General features: G+C 36.0%; 1 protein-coding gene across 6 annotated transcripts in view; it reads left to right on the top strand.

Annotated features, from left to right (window-relative positions):
• The window catches only part of CBLB (Cbl proto-oncogene B), a 216725-nt gene extending 204824 nt beyond the window's left edge, over positions 1 to 11901 (top strand). For all 6 annotated transcript variants that reach the window (XM_082393088.1, XM_082393084.1, XM_082393085.1 and 3 more), the window contains one exon: positions 1107 to 11901. In XM_082393088.1, coding sequence (XP_082249214.1) covers positions 1107 to 1366 — 260 coding nt within the window. In that variant the 3' untranslated portion in view covers positions 1367 to 11901. The remainder of the gene's footprint in view (positions 1 to 1106) is intronic.
• Positions 11902 to 19353: the final 7452 nt, after the last annotated feature.

Genomic DNA, 19353 nt, shown 5'->3' with positions numbered 1-19353 from the left:
AGAGGGACAGGATGAGGACAGGAGTCAAGAGGGTTCTAGCCTCACTTCTTCATTTATTTGTGTCCTTGAATTTGGCACCTGTCAGTGGTCTAAGAAGAAAAACATTAAATAACTGTTGGTGTCTACTTTATCTTAAACCCATAAATGTTTCATGGAATAAATTTGACAACTTTTAACCTTTTTTAAAAATCTAGGCTTTTGATATTAAGTACCAGATACAGATAAATGGAAATCCATGATAAAAGTGCCACCTCAAGTTACTAGCCCATGTCCTGGTGATCTGTATGGGATGGTGGTCTATTAACTAACTTTCTTTTCTCCTAATAAGATTACTTTCCATTCATGGATACCAATGTCATTTGGTTTAACTCTGAGAAACTATTATCAGGGGACTGATCTGGAACCGAGTTCTCCACTAATGTTTCTGCTGGCTTTGCTTTTTCTCAGGCTAAGCGTTCTACATTGGAATCTGGATAAAGTATTTCAGCAAAGCACTGAGTTTACTTCTGTCCAACCTATTGACTAATAGCAGACTCAAAGCATCTACTATTTCATTATTTGCCCCCTAGCATCAGCAAGGTATCACTTTACAGCATTATTAACTTGAAAAATATGCTACAAAGCATATTTCTCAGAAGTTTTGCTCTGACATGGGTGGGGTGTAGGACCTGGTGGGGATGTTCTGCCAGGAGTATCCACGAGCTTGTAACAGTTTCCTCTAGTAGAAACTTCCCAAGAAAATGCCTCCACCATAGTAGAGAAGGGTGAACTGTATTGCCGAAATGAAAGCTTTTCTTTTTCAGTTATTTTTGTTTTTTTCTTCTGTATCTTTTATTTCATATGGTTTAAAGAACAATATGTAAAATTGGGAAAAAATTTGTGTGAATTTCCCAGTTAAATTTCCAACACACCCTACCTTAGTTTTCTTGACGTTCAAAATGGGGACAATATAACCTATCCAACCGTAATATAGAAAAATGGAAAATGGTTTTTGTAGAAACAATGAAAAACTGTTTTCATATAAAATAATGAGCTCATACTAATGTATAATGTCTTTATTTTTATCTCATTATTTAAATGATATCTCTTTTTAAAAATCTATGCAGATGGTTCACAAGCACCAGCCAGGCCTCCTAAACCACGACCCCGCAGGACTGCACCAGAAATTCACCACAGAAAACCCCACGGGCCTGAAGCAGCATTGGAAAATGTCGATGCAAAAATTGCAAAACTCATGGGAGAGGGTTATGCCTTTGAAGAAGTGAAGAGAGCCTTAGAGATAGCCCAGAATAATGTCGAAGTGGCCCGTAGCATCCTCCGAGAATTTGCCTTCCCCCCTCCCGTCTCCCCACGTCTAAATCTATAGCAGCCAGAACTGTAAACACCAGAACACAAAGCAATTGCTGAATATTCCAGATGTGTGGAAAGGAGAAAAGTGAGATGGAATTCAAGAGGGAACGTCTCCTCCTCACGTGGCATCTTGAGAAGAGAAAGGCTCGGAAGTGCTGCTTCTCAGAAGACAGCTTCTTGCTCAGGATGCCAATGGCCGCGGCTTCCTTATTTTTGCTAGCCATACTTTTAAATCAGGGTTGAACTGACAAAAATAATTTAAAGACGTTTACTTCCCTTGAACTTTGAATCTGTGAAATGCTTTTCCTTGTTTACAAGTTGGCAAAGTTGCAGTTTGTTTTTTAGTTTTGTTTGGGGACTTTTTTTGATACCTGTACTGTGTTCTTGATAGACCCTCTGTACAGTGGTCAGGTCTGCTGTAACATTTTCTACCAACTCCCTTGCTGTCTGCGTCAACAGCTAAGTCACATATTCATTGTGATCGCTCCCGTCCCACCCCCCCCCGAACCCAGGTCCAGTTCCATTTCTCCCATTTACAAGATGCTTTAAAGGTTCTGATTTTCAACGTATCAAATTAATGCAAAAAAAAGTGTGTGGCCTTCACTACTGAGTCTTTTGTTTGGAAACCATCACTGTTGAGAGATGGGGAAAATCTGAAATGTATAAAGCATTTTTTGGTCAATGAACTGCCTTTTATAAGGGGTTTTCATATAATATAGAAGAGCTTCCCTTTTTGTGTAAGTTCTGTGATCTTCCACACTCTCATCTTTGTCATCCCAGGGGTGTCACGACTCTAAAAAAAAAACCTAAAATATTAGAAAGCAACTACTGCAGAGGTGGGAGAATACACTTGCACATGACAATGCCGTATTGAAGTTATATAATGAGGTCCCCTGATATTTATGCCGCATTACTTTGAGGCATGCTGAATAAGAGGGCCGTCTCCCAGAAGTACATTAATAATTTTCAGATAAAACTATGACCATACCTTTCCCAAAGTGGAATAGAGTTCATTTCCTGTTTGAGTGATTACACTCTGGTACCTAAAAAGTTTAGGAACCAGTTCATATTGCAGTGGAAATGTTACATCTTTGATGCACTGTTAAGTGCTAATGCTACTGTGGCAATGTTTATTTTTCTTTTGCAAAATTCTTAGTAATTTTCTCTCTCCCATCAAATTAGGGTTCGTATTTAATTTTTCAATTCTCTCATTCATTGCTCCACATTGCTCCATCCAGTCAGGTATAAGAAATTTATATAGTTTTGCCTTTTTTGCAAAATGGAGGTTGGTTCTTCAGAAACCGTGTTATTACTTTTAATAAACCTACAAATATTTATTGGGCATCTATGATGTGCTCCATGCTGTCAGGCACTGTGTTCTTAAAGCACAAACCGTCACAAACTGATTCCATTGTAATATTCTGTTATCCTTTATCTGCACTTTTGATGGTGAAAGTGTCTCTGCTGGACAAAGCCTAGAAGGTTTCCACCAGCGCTTTAGAATTTTCAGGCAATCTGCTTTTTTTTTTTTTTCTTCTTAAGTTTTAGTGAAGAAATTAGACAAAACCAGGTCTGTGTTAAATGCTTGAACCCACAGAAGGTTTTCTAAACGTGGACTGATTGCAGGTTTGTGCACATTTCTGCCACTCCTTTAACTTCACACAGTGTGATGTAAAAAGATGCATCTGATAGTGAACCTTTCTTCAGGATTTGAAAGCATGTAACCAAACATGTGGCAGAGCCAAAGGAAATTAACAGTCAAGACTTGTGTAGTCATTGCGTTGACCTGGGGAGGGAACTAACGCATTCCTTTGTGAGCTGACATGTACCCTTACTTGACAGTTTCATCTCCTGACATGAGGTACCTGAGGAGTCACAGGCCTTGGATAGTTTGTGCTCATATTTTAATTTCTTCAGCTGATTCTGAGCTGGTTCATGTCCCTGGAAGAGAAGTTTTAATTTGCTTTAGATGTTCTTCCTGTAAGTAGGTATATGAGGGCAGTTTTTTACACTTTTAAAAACTGCATTGGCTAATTCTCCATTGCTTTATGAACTCCATGTTATGTCATCATGATTTTTCATTTATTTTATTAGTTTCTGATGTCACGTTGGAATAGCACTGTGGTTTTTTTTTTAATGACTTGCTGATCTTAGGTACAGTCTAAAAGCCAAAAGTTGCCACTTCATTGTGATAACATTGTTATAACATTCTTAATAGATTAGAGAAGGATGTAAAATACGAATATTAGGAAGCATAGTATATTCTCATTCAAACAATTTTCAAAAAATGTGTGAAAATTTCCAGTGAGGATTAGAAAAAGACTGGTGACAATATAGTAAATTTAGGCCTGAATTTTTAAAAATCTATTTTGCAAAGAAAACTTACTAGCCTCCACCAAAATCTCTCTGTATCTAGTACTCAATAGCAACAATTAGTTTTATCATTAAAAAGAACGAATCAAAATTTTGTATGGAATGGAAAGAGGGAAACTTTCTATCAAACACTATCATGAAAAACCTATTGCTACCTATTACCTATGACTTATCAAACGCAGAAGTTTTTTTTTAGGAAATAATTAAACCAAAATACATTTTTAAATTATAAAAGTGACTAGCCATTAATGGTTGGAAATGAACCAGGTTTGGTTTCACTGTGATCCAAAAAGTTTGACATTCCTCCCATGTCTCAAGACTTGGTAATATTATTTTTAAAGCCAGTATGACATATAATTCATATAATTAAAACAGATTGTGGCCAACATTAACCTGCTCTCCCCTGTCCCCCAACATATTCTGGGGGTAGAAATACTTATTCTCAAAGATAGTCCAGTAAATTAATCTCCACAATCTCTTTTTCCCCTTGATGTCTGTAATATCTATCCTGGCCAAATTTTCTAGAATTGAATCAGCAGTGCTTATGGTGATCTTGAACTTCCTTCCACAAAGATGACCTTTAGCCCCTCCCCATCCATATTCCCTTGCCTATATTGCAAATAGTCTTCGTAATAGAGCCCTAACTGCAACTTCAAAGGGCCCATTGGTTAACTCAATATTTCACACACAAGAACACTTTCAAAGATTTCTTCTTAATGTGAATTTTTTCTCTTTCAGTTCCAGAAGCATTTCCTACAGTTTGGACATTATGTTTCCTCTCGGATCTTCAACTTGAAGCTTTAATTTGCACTGAATTATCTAACCTGGTTAAAATTTTAATCTTTTCTCTTATGCTGACAGATTTGGAAGCAAATTACAGTATGTTTTCAACAATACAGGTACTGCCTGTTGACCTGGAATTTTAATGCTTCTAGGAAAAGTTTCCAGAAAATGACAGCAGTTGAGTGAAGGGTTTTCTTCCCAATTTACTATTTTATTTTTTTAATGCCTTTTTTAAACTTGTCTAATATGGCAAAATAGTTATGTGTTCAATTAATTTATATTTTATTCATCCTTTTTCAATTCTGGTTATTATGTAAACGCCAGTACTTTACCTGTTCTTTTAAGGTATTTTATAAAATGAATGTTAACAAAAGCAGAGTTGGTATTTTATTTTTCAAATGAATGCAAACATTTCTTTCACAGCACTTCTATGTTGTATTTTTTTCCTTCGTGTTAAGCAAAAGACATTTGACTTAAGAGCTAACCGGCCAAAGTGGTACAAAATACCCATCCCAGATGACTTAGTTATTAAATACCAAAACCATATCATTTAAAGATATTTCACAGAGATAAGCTACTCCCATGTCTTAGAACTGAAAGTCAAAGTTATATTAAGGTTCTGAGTAAGAAATATCATATCTGGGAAAGGCTGACAGTCTTCTGATGACATACCATATAATTCATTCTTAACCAACAGTAACATTTATTCTTTAAATTCTTGATTTTTCTAATCATTTGTTACTGGCCAGTACATATTAGGGAGAGAACAATGGCGATAAACCATGTTAATAAGTGCTTTTATATCAGGAACCATAGCAGAATGTTGTGAAAAATCATTGGTACATGCAAAATCTCATGCATAGTAGTGCTTCAAAGCACACACAATTAAATGGAAGATACAAGCACGTAATTCCAATACAATAAATACTGTACATAAGTTATCACATTGTACTGGCATTATGTGCTTATGGTAAGTGCTGAAGAACTATACTGGGCCCTTAACATATGCAAGGAACTTAGTATCAAAGCATTTAATGCTTTGTGACCACCTAGTGGGGTGGGATAGGGAGGGTGGGAGGGAGGGAGACGCAAAAAAAGAAAGAAAGAAAAATAAAAAAATAAAGCATTTAATCCTTTCAACAACCACATGCCTCTTCTAGGACTGTGAAAGTAAAGCAGGGTATGATACGTTCCTTCTGGTAAGCTAGACAAATGATAAGGCTGCGTAGCATTTTGTCAGCCCGAAAGAGAAGCAAGGTTTTTGCTGTTAAGAAAGAACTCCGGAGGTAAAGCTTTTCAAACAGGAACAGCACACATGATAAAAACACTTATTTAGGCAACGGTGAGAAGTAGTAGGGCCTATGGAACACAGCAGAGACTAGGGAGGGTATACTGATGTCTGAAGGTGAAGGACCATGCCAGTCACTCTCAGATCCTATGAACCATAGGATTAGAAATCACTTGCTGGAGGTCAGAGATGCTAATATCCATGAAAATGCCCAGATAAATTAGGGTGTGTCTAACAGGAATTGCCACATCAAATAATCATCAGGATAAGGGAAATTTAATTTTCATGGCTTTCTTTCATGTCCCTCTTTTGTTTGATTTTTTTCAAGGGAATCTGGGCAGTATTCTTAACTACCTATTTTTGCTTCTTTTTCATCCTTACTGCCACCACCCTCTTTTGGGTCTGAATTTTGACTGCCCTAGAATTTTAAATAGCCTGTAATTGACCTCTATGGCTCTAGTGCAAGACAGAATGAAGTTTCTGAAATTCAAATCCAGTGTTACACCGATGTAAAACTCCTGATGACTTTCTATGGTAGGGATTCCTTGTCTGCATTCCTCTTTCTACTCATCTCCCACTCCAGACCCTCTTCACTTCTGCTGAGCTGGCAACTGCCCAAATGAGCTCCATGTTTTGTACTTGCTAGTCCTTCTGAATATTCCTTTCCCTTTTTCCAGCCTGTACTATTCATTCTTCAAAATCCAGCTCCATCATTTCCTCTGTGAAGCATTTCCTATCTTATCCCACATGTCAAGTTGAGCATGTCATCTACATCTCACACGGCACCAATATTCTAATGCTTACCATGTGGTTTTTGCAATTACTTCATTCTACAGATGGCCCCAACTACACTGAAATTCTTTAATCTATGTCTGTGTCCCAAGCTCCTAATATAGAGCCTAGCACATAGTAAACAAATGTTTCGAATAAATGAAAATGGCACTCTTAAGCAGCCAACAGTGGAAACAGTCCTGAAAGCTAGTAAAGCTCTGCAACTAACTACCTGTGTGGAATGCCATCTCTTTGATTCGTCTTTCTTCACCCATGGACTAGGAAATATAAAAGCGTACTCACTAACGTGATTACAGTAGATGCCTTAGTTTTTCTTCACTGTTTGGATGGGGAGCAAAAGTTATTTCATAACAAAAAAAAAATCATTCACAAAGTAAAAGCTAGGAGGTTTTGAAATTTAATTTGAAGATTTAACTTTTTTAAAATTTATTCTTTTTAGTAACTTGAGAGGCTAAGAGAATACTTAATTCTTCATAAAGAGGTTATGACAAACATGTCTGTTCAAGAGACTACTGCTCACATATTCCCATGGCAATGTAACAGTGGTTAAGAGTGCAGGCTCTGGAGCCAGACTGCCTAAGATCAATTCCTATATCTGCTCCTTCCAAGTTACATGACCTTAGACAGGTGTCCTAACCTCTTAGTGCATCAGTTACCTCGTCTGTAAAATAAGAATAGCAACCAAACCTACAGTAAAGGATTTATAGGGGGCTCAGTGAGTGAATACTGATAAAGAACTTAGAACATGTCTAGTACCATTGAATGCTCAATAAATGGCAGCTCTAATTACCACATACCCTAAAGAACTTAAGCCACATTTCATCTCCCAGGACCCCCAGAGTAGATGGCAAAGAGAAGCATGTCAGATTTATCCTATCTTTTCACATAGCAAAAGGTAGACAACAGTAACAAGTTTGTTCTGGCTAAACTGAGAAAATTTAAAACTTTGAAAGGTAATGAGCTACACATTCTACTGACAAATTGCAGAGTTGAGTTTTTAACGTAAAACATTTACTATCATCATGCACTCTTCCTGTGTGTTTGCTACACAAAGCCCAATACAATGAAGGTAGAGATTAGAGGTGGTGAGATGGCTAGATCACCAAGGTTAGTCTGAGCTCCTCCAGAGCTGCTTTCTTCCGCATTGACCACCACCTAGACCAAATACTCAGAAGCTCTACTTTATTAATAGATGAAAGCTTTTTTTTTTTAAGTTTAAAATCTAGTTCAAGTACAACAAATAATTTTGTCTTTGGGATACAGAGAAAAGTGGCATAACTACTGGGTTCCTTTAGTCGCTTCATACTAAACCAGAGGTAGAAGAAGATTTTCCCTAGAATGAGGCTATAGCCCCAGTGCTGAAAACAACAGGTACTAACTAAATGCCTCTATATTCTACAAACCCACCTAGCGAAACTCTGCAGGACTCATTGAGAAGCTGGTAGCAGAACTCTCATCCACAGCCTTCAAAATATATACACAGAAGATGACTGACCTGGGAGAAGTGAGTAATGGGTGAGAATGTTATGGACTAAATCCACCTCTCCTAATCCAAGTAATGTTATCTGCAGAAAAAAGTCAATTACAGAGATTAAGAAACTGTCATTTAATTCTACTGAATGTCTACTTACACCATGGACTGATGTGCCATCTGGGAGTATTTGAGCAGAGTGAAAACAAAACGGTCAAGAGGGACTTGCAATGAATCACCTGACAAGCAGCCTCACCAGTGGGAGGGCCAAGGATACACATTCTTACAAGACAAGCAGACCCCTGTTGAGGCAGCTGACCTTAAGCCATCTTGACACAAGAAGGCTGCCTCTAAGGCACAATAAGCCAAGCATCAAAAGACTTTGAGTTGTATGCCACTGGACCAGGCATGAGGGAACCCTGCCAGTGAATATCTTTTGTGTCAGATAGTAACCCAGTGAAAAGAGAAAATGTTAAAAGCAGCAAGAGAAAACCATACAAGGGAACCCCCATAAGGCTGATTTTTCAGCAGAAATTGTGCAGATCAGTAGGAGTGCCATGATATACTTCAAGTGCTAAAAAGAAGAAAAAAAAACCCTACAACCAAGAATTCCCTATTTGGCAAGGTTATCACTGAGGATTGAAGGAAAGACAGAATTTCCCACACAAGCAAAAACTAAGAGTCATCACCACTAAACCAGCCTCACAAGAAATGTTAAAGGGTCTTCTTTAAGGGAAAGAGAAAAGGATATCGCTAGAAATAAGAAAATATATTTAAAAAATCTCTATATCACTGATATAGGCAAATACATAGTAAAGGCAGTGGATCAACCACTTAAACAGCTAGTATGAAGGTTAAAAGACAAATTCAAAAAATCAGCTATCACTACAATAAGTAGTTAACTTAAGGGATATACAAAATAAAAAGATATAAAATATGATGTCAAAAACGTAAAATATTGGGAGGGTGGTAATAAAAAATCCTAGAGCTTTTAGAATATGTTAAACTTAAGTGACTATCAGCTTAAAACAGATAGACAGACAAACAGATGTGAACCTCATAGTAACCACAAAGCAAAAACCTACCATAGATACATAATAAAATAAAGATAAAAGAAACCAAATATAACATTAAAGAGAGTCATCAAACCACAAAAGTAGAGATTTAAAGAAGAAAAAAGAACAGAATTACAAAAGCAACCAGAAAACATTTAACACAACAGCAATAAGGACATACCTATTGACAATCACTTTAGATATCAATGGACTAAATGCTCCAGTCAAAAGACACAGGATGGCTGAATGGATAAAGAAACAAGACCCGTCTGTATGCTGCCCACAAGAGGCTCATTTCACTCACTTTACAACTCACTTAAAAACACACAAAGTGAAAAGATGGAAAAAGATATTCAATGTAAATGAAAACAAAAAGAATGCTGAGGTAGCAATATTATATTAGACAACAGACTTCAAAACAAAGACTATAAGAAAATACAAGGAAGAGCATTACATAATGATAAAGGGGTCAATCCAAGAAGAGGATATAACATTCAGAAATATTTATGCACCCAACACAGGAGCACCTAAGTATATAAAGCAAATGTTAACAGACATAAAGGGAGAAATTGACAGTAATACGGTAACAGTAGGGAATTTTAACACTCCACATATAGCAATGGATAGATCATCCAGACAATATATAAGGAAATACTGACCTTAAATGATACACTAGAGCAAATAAAATATATATATGTATGTGTATATATATATATAATGTGTATGTATATATGTATATGTATATATATGGAACATTCCACCCCAAAACTGTAGAATACACATTCTTTTCAAGTACACATGGAACAGTCTTCATAACAGACTACATGCTAAGCCACAAAATAATTATCAATAAATTTAAGAAGACTGAAATCATACCAAGCATCTTTTCAGACCACAATGGTATGAAACTAGAAGTCAGTTATAAGAACAATACTGGAAAAGACAAAAACATATAGAGACTAAACAACATGCTACTAAAAAACCAATGAGTCCCTGGAGAAATGGAAAAGGAAATTTTAAAAAACCTTGAAAAACACAACCATACAAAATCTATTGGATGCAGCACAAGCAGTCCTTAGAGGGAAGTTCATAGCAATACAGGCCTTCCTCATAAAACATGAAAAATCTCAAATAAACAACGTAACCTACCACTTAAAAGAATTAGAAAAAGAAACAAAAGCAAAAAACCTAAGTCAGTGAAAGGAAGGAAATAATAAAGATCAGAGAAGAAATAAATAGAGATTAATAAAACAATAGAAAAAAAAATCATTAAAGCCAAGAGTTGATTCTTTGAAAGGGTAAACAAAATCGATAAAGCTCTGGCCAGACTCACCAAAAAGAAAATAGAGAAGTCCCAAATAAACAAAATAAGAAGTAAAAGAGGAGAAATAACAAGAGATACCACAGAAGCACAAAAAACTATAAGAGAATACTATGAACAACTATACGCCAAAGAATTGGACAACCTAGAAGAAATGGACAAGTTTCTAGAAACATACAGCCCACCAAAACTGAATCAAGAAGAAAGAAATAATTTGAACAGACTGATCACTAGAGGTGAAATAGAATCTGTAATTTAAAAAAAAATATATATATATACTTGCTGCAAAAAAAGTCCAGGACCAGATGGCTTCATTGGAGAATTCTACCAAACATGCAAAGAAGAACTTATACTGATCCTTCTCATTCTTCCAAAAGACTGAAGAGAAGGGAAAACTCCCAAAGTCATTCTATGAAGCCTCCATTACCCTGATACCAAAACCAGACAAACATACCACCAAAAAAAAAAAAAAAAAAGAAAATTACAGGCCAATAACTTTGATGAATAAAGATGCAAAAATTCTCAACAGAATATTAGCAAACTGAATCCAACAACACATAAAAAAGATCACACACTATGATCAAGTTGGATTCATTCCAGGGTCACAAGGATGGCTCTGCATATGCAAATCAATCAATGTGATACACCACATCAACAAAAGAAAAGACAAACACCATATGATCATCTCAATAGATGCAGAAAAAGCATTTGATAAAATTCAACATTCATTCATGATAAAAACTCTCACCAAAGTGGGTATAGAGGGAACATATCCCAACATAATAAAAGCAATTTATGACAAGCCCACAGCTAACATAATACTCAACAATGAAAACCTGAAAGCCTTCCCACTAAAATCTGGAAAAAGACAAGGATGCCCACTTTCACCACTTCTATTCAACACAGTATTGGAAGTCCTAGCCACAACAATCAGACAAGAAAAAGAAATAAAAGGTATCCAAATTGGAAGCAAAGAGGTAAAACTGTCATTACGTGCAGATGAAATGATACTATGTATAGAAAACCCTAAAGTCTTCACACAAAAACTACTAGAACTGATAAATGAATTAAGCAAGGTAACAGAATACAAGATTAACATACAGAAATCTGTTGCATTTCTTTACACTAACAATGAAATACCAGAAAGGGAAAATAAAAAACAATCCCTTTTAAAATTGCATCAAAAAAACTAAAATACTTAGGGATAAACCTGATCAAGGAGGTGAAAGACTTACACGTTAAGAACTATAAAACTCTGATAAAGGAAACTTAATATGATTCAAAGAAATGGAAATATATCCCATGCTCTTGAATTGAAAGAATTAATACTGTTAAAATGGCCATGCTACCCAAAGCAATCTACAGATTTAATGTGATCCCTATCAAATTACCCATGACATTTTTCACAGAACTAGAACAAATAATCCTAAAATTTATATCGAGCCATAGAAGACCCAGAATTGCAAAACCAATCCTGAGGGGGAAAAAAACAAAGCTGGAGGCATAACCCTCCCAGACTTCAGACAATACTACAAAGCCATAATGATCAAAACAGTGTGGTACTGGCACAAAAACAGACCTATGGATTAATGGAACAGAATAGAGAGCCTAGAAATAAACTCACACACCTGTGGTCAATTACTCTTTGACAAAGGAGGCAAGAATATACAGTGGAGAAAAGAGTCTCTTCAGCAAGTGATTGGGAAAGCTGGACAGCCACATGTAAATCAATGAAGTTAGAACACTTCCTCACATCCTACACAAAAATAAATTCAAAATGGCTTAAAGACTTAAATATAAGACCTGACACCATAAAACTCCTAGAAGAGAACATAGGCAAAACATTCTCTGACTTAAATCGTAGCAGTGTTTCCTTAGGTTAGCCTCCCAAGGCAACAGAAATACAAGCAAAAATAAACAAATGGGACGTAATGAAACTTATAAGTTTTTGCACAGCAAAGGAAACCATAAACAAAACAAAAAGACAACCCACAGAATGCGAGAAAATACTTGCAAATGATGCGACTGACAAGGGCTTAATTTCCAAAACACACAAACAGCCCATACAACTCAATAACAAAAAAAAAACAAACAACCCAATCAAAAACTGGGTAGAAGACCTAAATAAGACATTTCTCCAAAGAAGGCATACAGATGGCCAAGAGGCAAATGAAAAGATGATAGACATTGCTAATTATTAGAGAAATGCAAATCAAAACTACAATGAGGTATCACCTCACACCAGTCAGAATGGCCATCATTAAAAAGTCTACAAATAATAAATGCTGGAGAGGGTGTGGTCAACAGGGAACCCTCCTACACTGTTGGTGGGAATGTAAATTGGTGCAGCCACTATGGAAAACAGTATGGAGGTTCCTTAAAAAACTAAAAATAGAGTTACCCTATGATCCTGAAACCCCATTCCTGGGCATACATCTGGAGAAAACTGTAATTTGAAAAGATACATGCACCCCAATGTTCAAAGTAGCACTATTTTCAATAGCTAAGACATGGAAGCAACCTAAATGTCCATTGACAGATGAGTGGATAAAGAAGATGTGGTGTGTGTGTGTACATATACATACACACACATACACACACACACACAGGAATACTACTCCACCTTAAAAAAGAATGAAATAATGCCATTTGCAGCAACATGGATGGACCTAGAGATTTTCATACTAAGGGAAGTCAGTCAGAAAGAGAAAGGCAATTATTGCATCATTTATATGTGTAATCTAAAATATGATACAAATGAACTTATTTACAAAACAGAAACAGACTCACAGATATAGAAAGCAAACATGGTTACCAAAGGGGAAAGGAGGTGGGAGGGATAAATTATGAGTTTGGGATTAGCAGATACAAACTACTATATATAAAATAGATAAACGACTGAATCGTACTATATAGCACAGGGAACTATATTCAATATCCTGTAATAAACAATAATGCAAAAAATATCTCGAAATGAATGAAAATAGAAACACAACTTTCCAAAATCTGAGATGCAGCAAAAGCAGTTCTAAGAGGGAAGTTCACAGCGATGCAGACCTACCTCAAGATATAAGAAAAACCTCAACGAACATAACTTTATGCCTAAAGGAATTAGAAAAAGAACAAATAATCCCCCAAAGTTAGTAGAAACAAGGAAATAATAAAGATCAGAGTGGGAATAAATGAAATAGACACCAAAAAAATTAGAAAATTTCAAAGAGGTGGTTCTTTTAAAAGATAAACAAAACTGACAAACCTTTAGACAGACTCTTCAAGAAAAAAAAGAGAGGGCCCAAATAAAATTACAAATGAAAGAGCAGAAGGTCCAATTGATATTGCAGAAATATATTTAACCCTTGAACAATGCAAGAGTTAGGGTGCTGACCCTCCACACAGTCAAAAATCTGTGTACAACTTATAGTTGGCCCTCCTTATACATGATTCCTCCATATCTGTGGTTCCATATCCACAAATTCAACCAACTGTGGGTCATGTAGTATTGTAGCATTTACTACTGAAAAAAATTCACATATAAGTGAACCCATGCAGTTCAAACCAGTGTTTTTCAAAAGTCAATTGTACAATCATGAGACTACTACACAGATATGCTAACAAACTGCACAACCTAGAAAAATGGATACATTCCTAGAGACATACAATCTTCCAAGACTAAATCAAGAAAAAAATAGAAAATCTGGCCAGACCAATTACTAGTAATGAAATTGAATCAGTAATCAAAAAACTCCCAGAAAACAAAAGAAGTCCAGGATTAGATGGCTTCACAGGGGAATTCTACCAAACATTTAAAGAGGAGTTAATACCTATCCTTCTCAAACTGTTCCAAAAAACTGAAGAGGAGGGATCACTTCCAAAGTCATTCTATGAGATTAGCATTACTCTGATACCAAAACCAGACAAAGATACCACAAAAAAAAATTATAGGCCAATATCCCTGATGAATATAGATGCAAAAATTCTCAACAAAATATTAGCAAACTGAATTCAAGAATACATTAGAAAGATCATACACCATGATCAAGTAGGATTTATTCCAGAGATCCAAGGATGATTCAATATTCACAAATCAATCAATGTGATACACCACATTAACAAAACAAAATGACAAACTCACAGCTAACATCATACTCAGTGGTGAAAAGCTGAAAGCTTTTTCCCTAATATCAGGAATAAAACAAAGATTCTCACTCTCACTACTTTTATTCAACATAGTATTGGAAGTTCTAGCCACAACAATCAGAAAAGAAAAAGAAATAAAAGCCATTCAAATTGGAAGAGAAGAAGTAAAACTGCCACTATTGGTACATGACATGATCCTATATATAGAACATCCTAAAGACTCCACCAAAAAACTATTAGAATAAATAACATTTATTTGACATAGTGATTTGATATTTGTATACATTACAAAATAATTACCACATTGCAACACTGTAGTACACAAAATTAATATACTGAAATGTCTTCATTTTTATATACTAATAAGAAACTATCAGAAAGAGAAATTTAGGGGAAAAAATCCGTTTACAATTGCATCAAAAAGAATAAAATACCTAGGAATAAATTTAACCAAGGATGTGAATGACCTATATACTCTGAAAGCTGTAAGACATTAATGAAAGAAATTTAAGGCAAACAAATAAATGGAAAGATACAGTATGCTCATGGATCAGAAGAATTAATATTTTTAAAATACCCATACTACCCAAAGAAATCTACATATTCAGTGCAATCCCTATCAAAATACCCAAGGCATTTTTAATAGAACTAGAACAAATAATCCTAAAATTTTAATGTAACCACAAAAGACCCCAAATAGCCAAAGCAATCTAAAGAATGAAGAAAAAAGCTACAGGTATCACACTCCCAGATTTCAAACTATACTACAAAGCTATAGTAATCAAAGCAGTATGGCATCAAAACAAACAGATCAAAGGAACAGACTAGAGACCCCAAAAGTAAATCCACACTTATGTGGTCAATTAATTTATGACAAAGGAGGCAAGAATATACAATGAGGAAAAGACAGTCTCTTCAATAAATGGTGTAGGAAAAACTACAGGTACATGTAAAAGTATGAATGTAGACCATATTTGTACACCATATACAGAAATAAATTCAAAATCAATTAAACACTTAAATGTAAGACCTGAAATCATAATACTCCTAGAGGAAAACATAGGCAGTATGATCTTTGACACTGGTCTTAGCAATATTTATTTTGGATCTGTCTCCTCAGGCAAGGGCGGCAAAAGCAAAAATAAACAAATGGGACCACGTCAAACTAAAAAGCCTTTTCATAGCAAAGGTAAACATCAACAAAATAAAAAGGCAACCTATTGAATAGGAGAAGATAATTGCAAATGATATATCCCATAAGGGGTAATAACCAAAATACACAAAGCACTCATATGACTCAATAACCAAAAAAACCAATCTGATTAAAAATGGGCAGAGGATATGAATAGACATTTTTCCAAAGAAGACTACAAATGGCCAACAGGTACACGAAAAGATGCTCAACATCACTACTCATCAAGGAAATGCAAATCTAAATCACAATGAGATATCACCTCATACATCATACAAGAAACAAGTGTTGCTGAGGATGTGGAAAAAAGGGAACCCTCATGCACTACTGATGAGATTGTAAATTGGTATAGCCACTGTGGAAAACAGTATGGTGGCTTCTCAAAAAATTAAAAATAGAACTACCACACAATCCAGCAATTCCACTTCTGGGTATTTTTCCAAAGAATACAAAAACACTAGTTCAAAAATATATATGCATCCCCCCATGTGCATTGCAGCATTATTCACAATAGCCAAGGTATGGAAGCAACCTAAGTGCCCACTGATAAACGAATGGATAAAGAAGATGTGGGGTGTGTGTGTGTGCACGTGCACACACACACACACACAATGGAATACTACTCAGCCATAGAAAAGAATGAAATCTTGCCATTTGCAACAGCATGGATGGACCTAGAGGGTATTATGCTAAGTGAAATAAGTCAGACAAAGAAAGACAAATACCATATGATTTCACTTATACATAGGATCTAATACACAAAACAAACAAACATAACAAAACAGAAACATACTCACAGATACAGAGAATAAACTAGTGGTCACCAGAGGGGATGGGGGTGGAAGAACGGGCAAAATAGGTGACGGGGATGAAGAGGTGCAAACTTCCAGTTATAAAATAAATGTCACAGAGATGTAATGTACAGCATAGGGAATAATAACTTGGTATACTGACAGTAACTAGACTCATAGTGGTAATCATTTTGTAATGTATAAAAATATCATATCACTATGTCAAACACCTAAAGCTAATATAATATTGTCAACTCTACCTCCATTAAAAAAAACAGACAATAACCCAGTGACAGTGTTTATACACATTAACTCAATGACAGTGTTTACATTTAGGGACTTAATACACAGATGAAATAAATAAAAAATGCACTACAATAGCACTTGTGAAGCAAAAATAATTTTGCTTCCTTCAACTCTTCCTCCCCTGTCCCAATCCTGAAGAATCGGAAACATAAGTGTGAATAGGAGTAGTAGAAAAGAGTAGATCTTACACCTTCTCTTCTCCTAGCCCTGAGGTTGAAGCCTGGCCGGGGCTGGGAGACAGTGGGCAGGTTAGACTGAACTAGAATGCTGGTGACCAGACAAGAAAAGAGAGAACCAATAATCAAAACTAGTGATTAGAGAAAAAACATCATACATTATTATCTTGGCAGACTGTTAGTTTCAAAGTGTTCAGTTAATGGGTTACTAAAGATAAAACAAAGATCATTTCATTTCAAACGGACTTGGGTGGTTTCCTTAGCTTCAAATAAAAGTATTCAAAGGCAGGTGGCCATCATTAGAGGGTCCTTCTCTGGGAAGATGCTGTGGGAGCTGGATAGATCCATTTTCCTTCTCTGGAAAAACTTCCTGCCTGGCAAGTGGAATCTGTCCAGCCCTCACGCTGCAAATTCTGGCTAACCGCCACCACCCCCAACAGTCTCTTCATCAGAGATCCTCTCCTCTTTGTCACCCAACAGTTTAGGGTCCAATCTCATCCCCAAATCTCCCTTCACAGTAGACACTCCTCCCCCAGTGAACTACTCAAACCTCATTTGTTAGCTTGTTTATGGAGTAAATATGTGGGGCATGAAATACAACATCTGGCAGCAACTTACCCAGAATATCAGTGACTGTGGTGAAATTACTCTCAAAAGGAACCGTACGTTTCCCTGAAGAAATGTTCCAATGTAAAATGCAAGGTATCTTTGCTGAAAATTAAAGTTAATCACAGATACCTAGGCCCTAAGGCTACTCAGACATGAATCAAAAACAGCGGTACCAAGGCACTTACTTGTATAAATGTCTAATCAAGAGCAATTGGCAATGTTATTTACCTGGAATTTCTTGCAAAATAAGGCAGACTAGATGGTCAAAAGCAAGACTAATGTATCTCTATTGGGCTTTTTAATCAGTGCTTAACATCATTAAACATTTATATAGCACTTTGGGTTTGGGAAAATTTTATATTTCCTTTTCAAGCTTATGTTGAAATGGGTACAACATACTTGGTATCTTCTCTTCGCACACAGAATTCATAAGCTAGAGAACAAAAATAACTTTCCCTGAGTCTCTTGACAATTCACAAGAAAAGCTAGAGTTATAATCCATCAATTAGTCCCACTCTACACATTAGATATTAAAAACAGACCTAAAAACAATCAGGCAAAGGTCTAAGCAATCCTTTTGTGGACAAGAAAGAGAATTGAAAATGAGCAAGTTACTTTCACCTCTTACCTGCAGCAGGTGTGGGCCAGAACGATAAACATGTTTGCTTCCTGACCAGTTGTTTTTTATGAAGAACAGTTTGGTAATTGGTAAACACCATCAACAAAGTAAACAGAATCACATAGCTGAAGCTGCACTATGCACTGGAAATTCTGCAAAGTGATTAGCAGCTTGAAAACGTGCAGAACTTAATCTGCATTCTGAAGCGGCTTAGCACTATGGGTCATTCCAGCTAGCCATTTTCAATGCGTATAAAATACTTATTTTGTTAGTAATTTACTGTGTATATTAAAAAGAGGCAGAGAAAAAGATATGTTACAGCCTGCCATTTCTCAGCAGAAGTGGTTAATTGCTTGATTCTGTGAAAAGCCAATAAATAGGGAAAGGGAACAAATTAACATTCTCACAGGTTAAATCAAAAAAGCACCTGTTTCATTTGTGGAGCTCCAGTGTGTAACACAGAAGCACTTTTGGCCGCCAGGCTGTTAATCTCTGAGAGGCTATAAACTTGTCATGTTAAGGACACTGCAAATTCAGCTTGAATATACTTGGCTTTTCACATTAATAGCATGTAAGGACACTTATGCCTCTCATCATCACTTCAGCGCCTTGAGAAGACCAATGTTCTTGTTATCTTCTCAAAGGACCACTACTACTTCAGCGCGTGACTTCTCAATCCTTTGTGATATTAACCCCTTAAATTAAACTGACTTGGAGTTGAAGATTGCTACAAGAGCACTTGCTTCCCTTTAGAGATCACACACTACCATTCCACCTGGAAAATTCAGAAGTATTCAAACCCTCCACTGTTGATTAAAATCTGTTCTGATATCAGTAAGGAGATTCAAGCTTTCATTTACTCAGGAGAATAGCAGGGATTTGATAAAACATCACAGATAAAATGCTAAATCCCAGCACAGTTTAGCACTGTTCATGCTCTCATTTCGTGTTCTTTAGCTAAGTGAAACTGTAGCATCCTTCGATTTTACTTCATATCCACATTTCTTCACCTAGAGAGAAGAGTTAATATGTGCCACAAGACACTGTAAAAATCTATGGGCAAGTTTAAAAGACTTTAAATGGGTTTGGT

This window comes from Balaenoptera borealis, assembly GCF_965194805.1.
Source record: "Balaenoptera borealis genome assembly, chromosome: 5".
Taxonomy (NCBI): Eukaryota; Metazoa; Chordata; class Mammalia; order Artiodactyla; family Balaenopteridae; genus Balaenoptera; species Balaenoptera borealis.
Note: the sequence above shows the minus strand (reverse complement) of the source record. Positions and strands in the feature narration are given on the sequence as shown.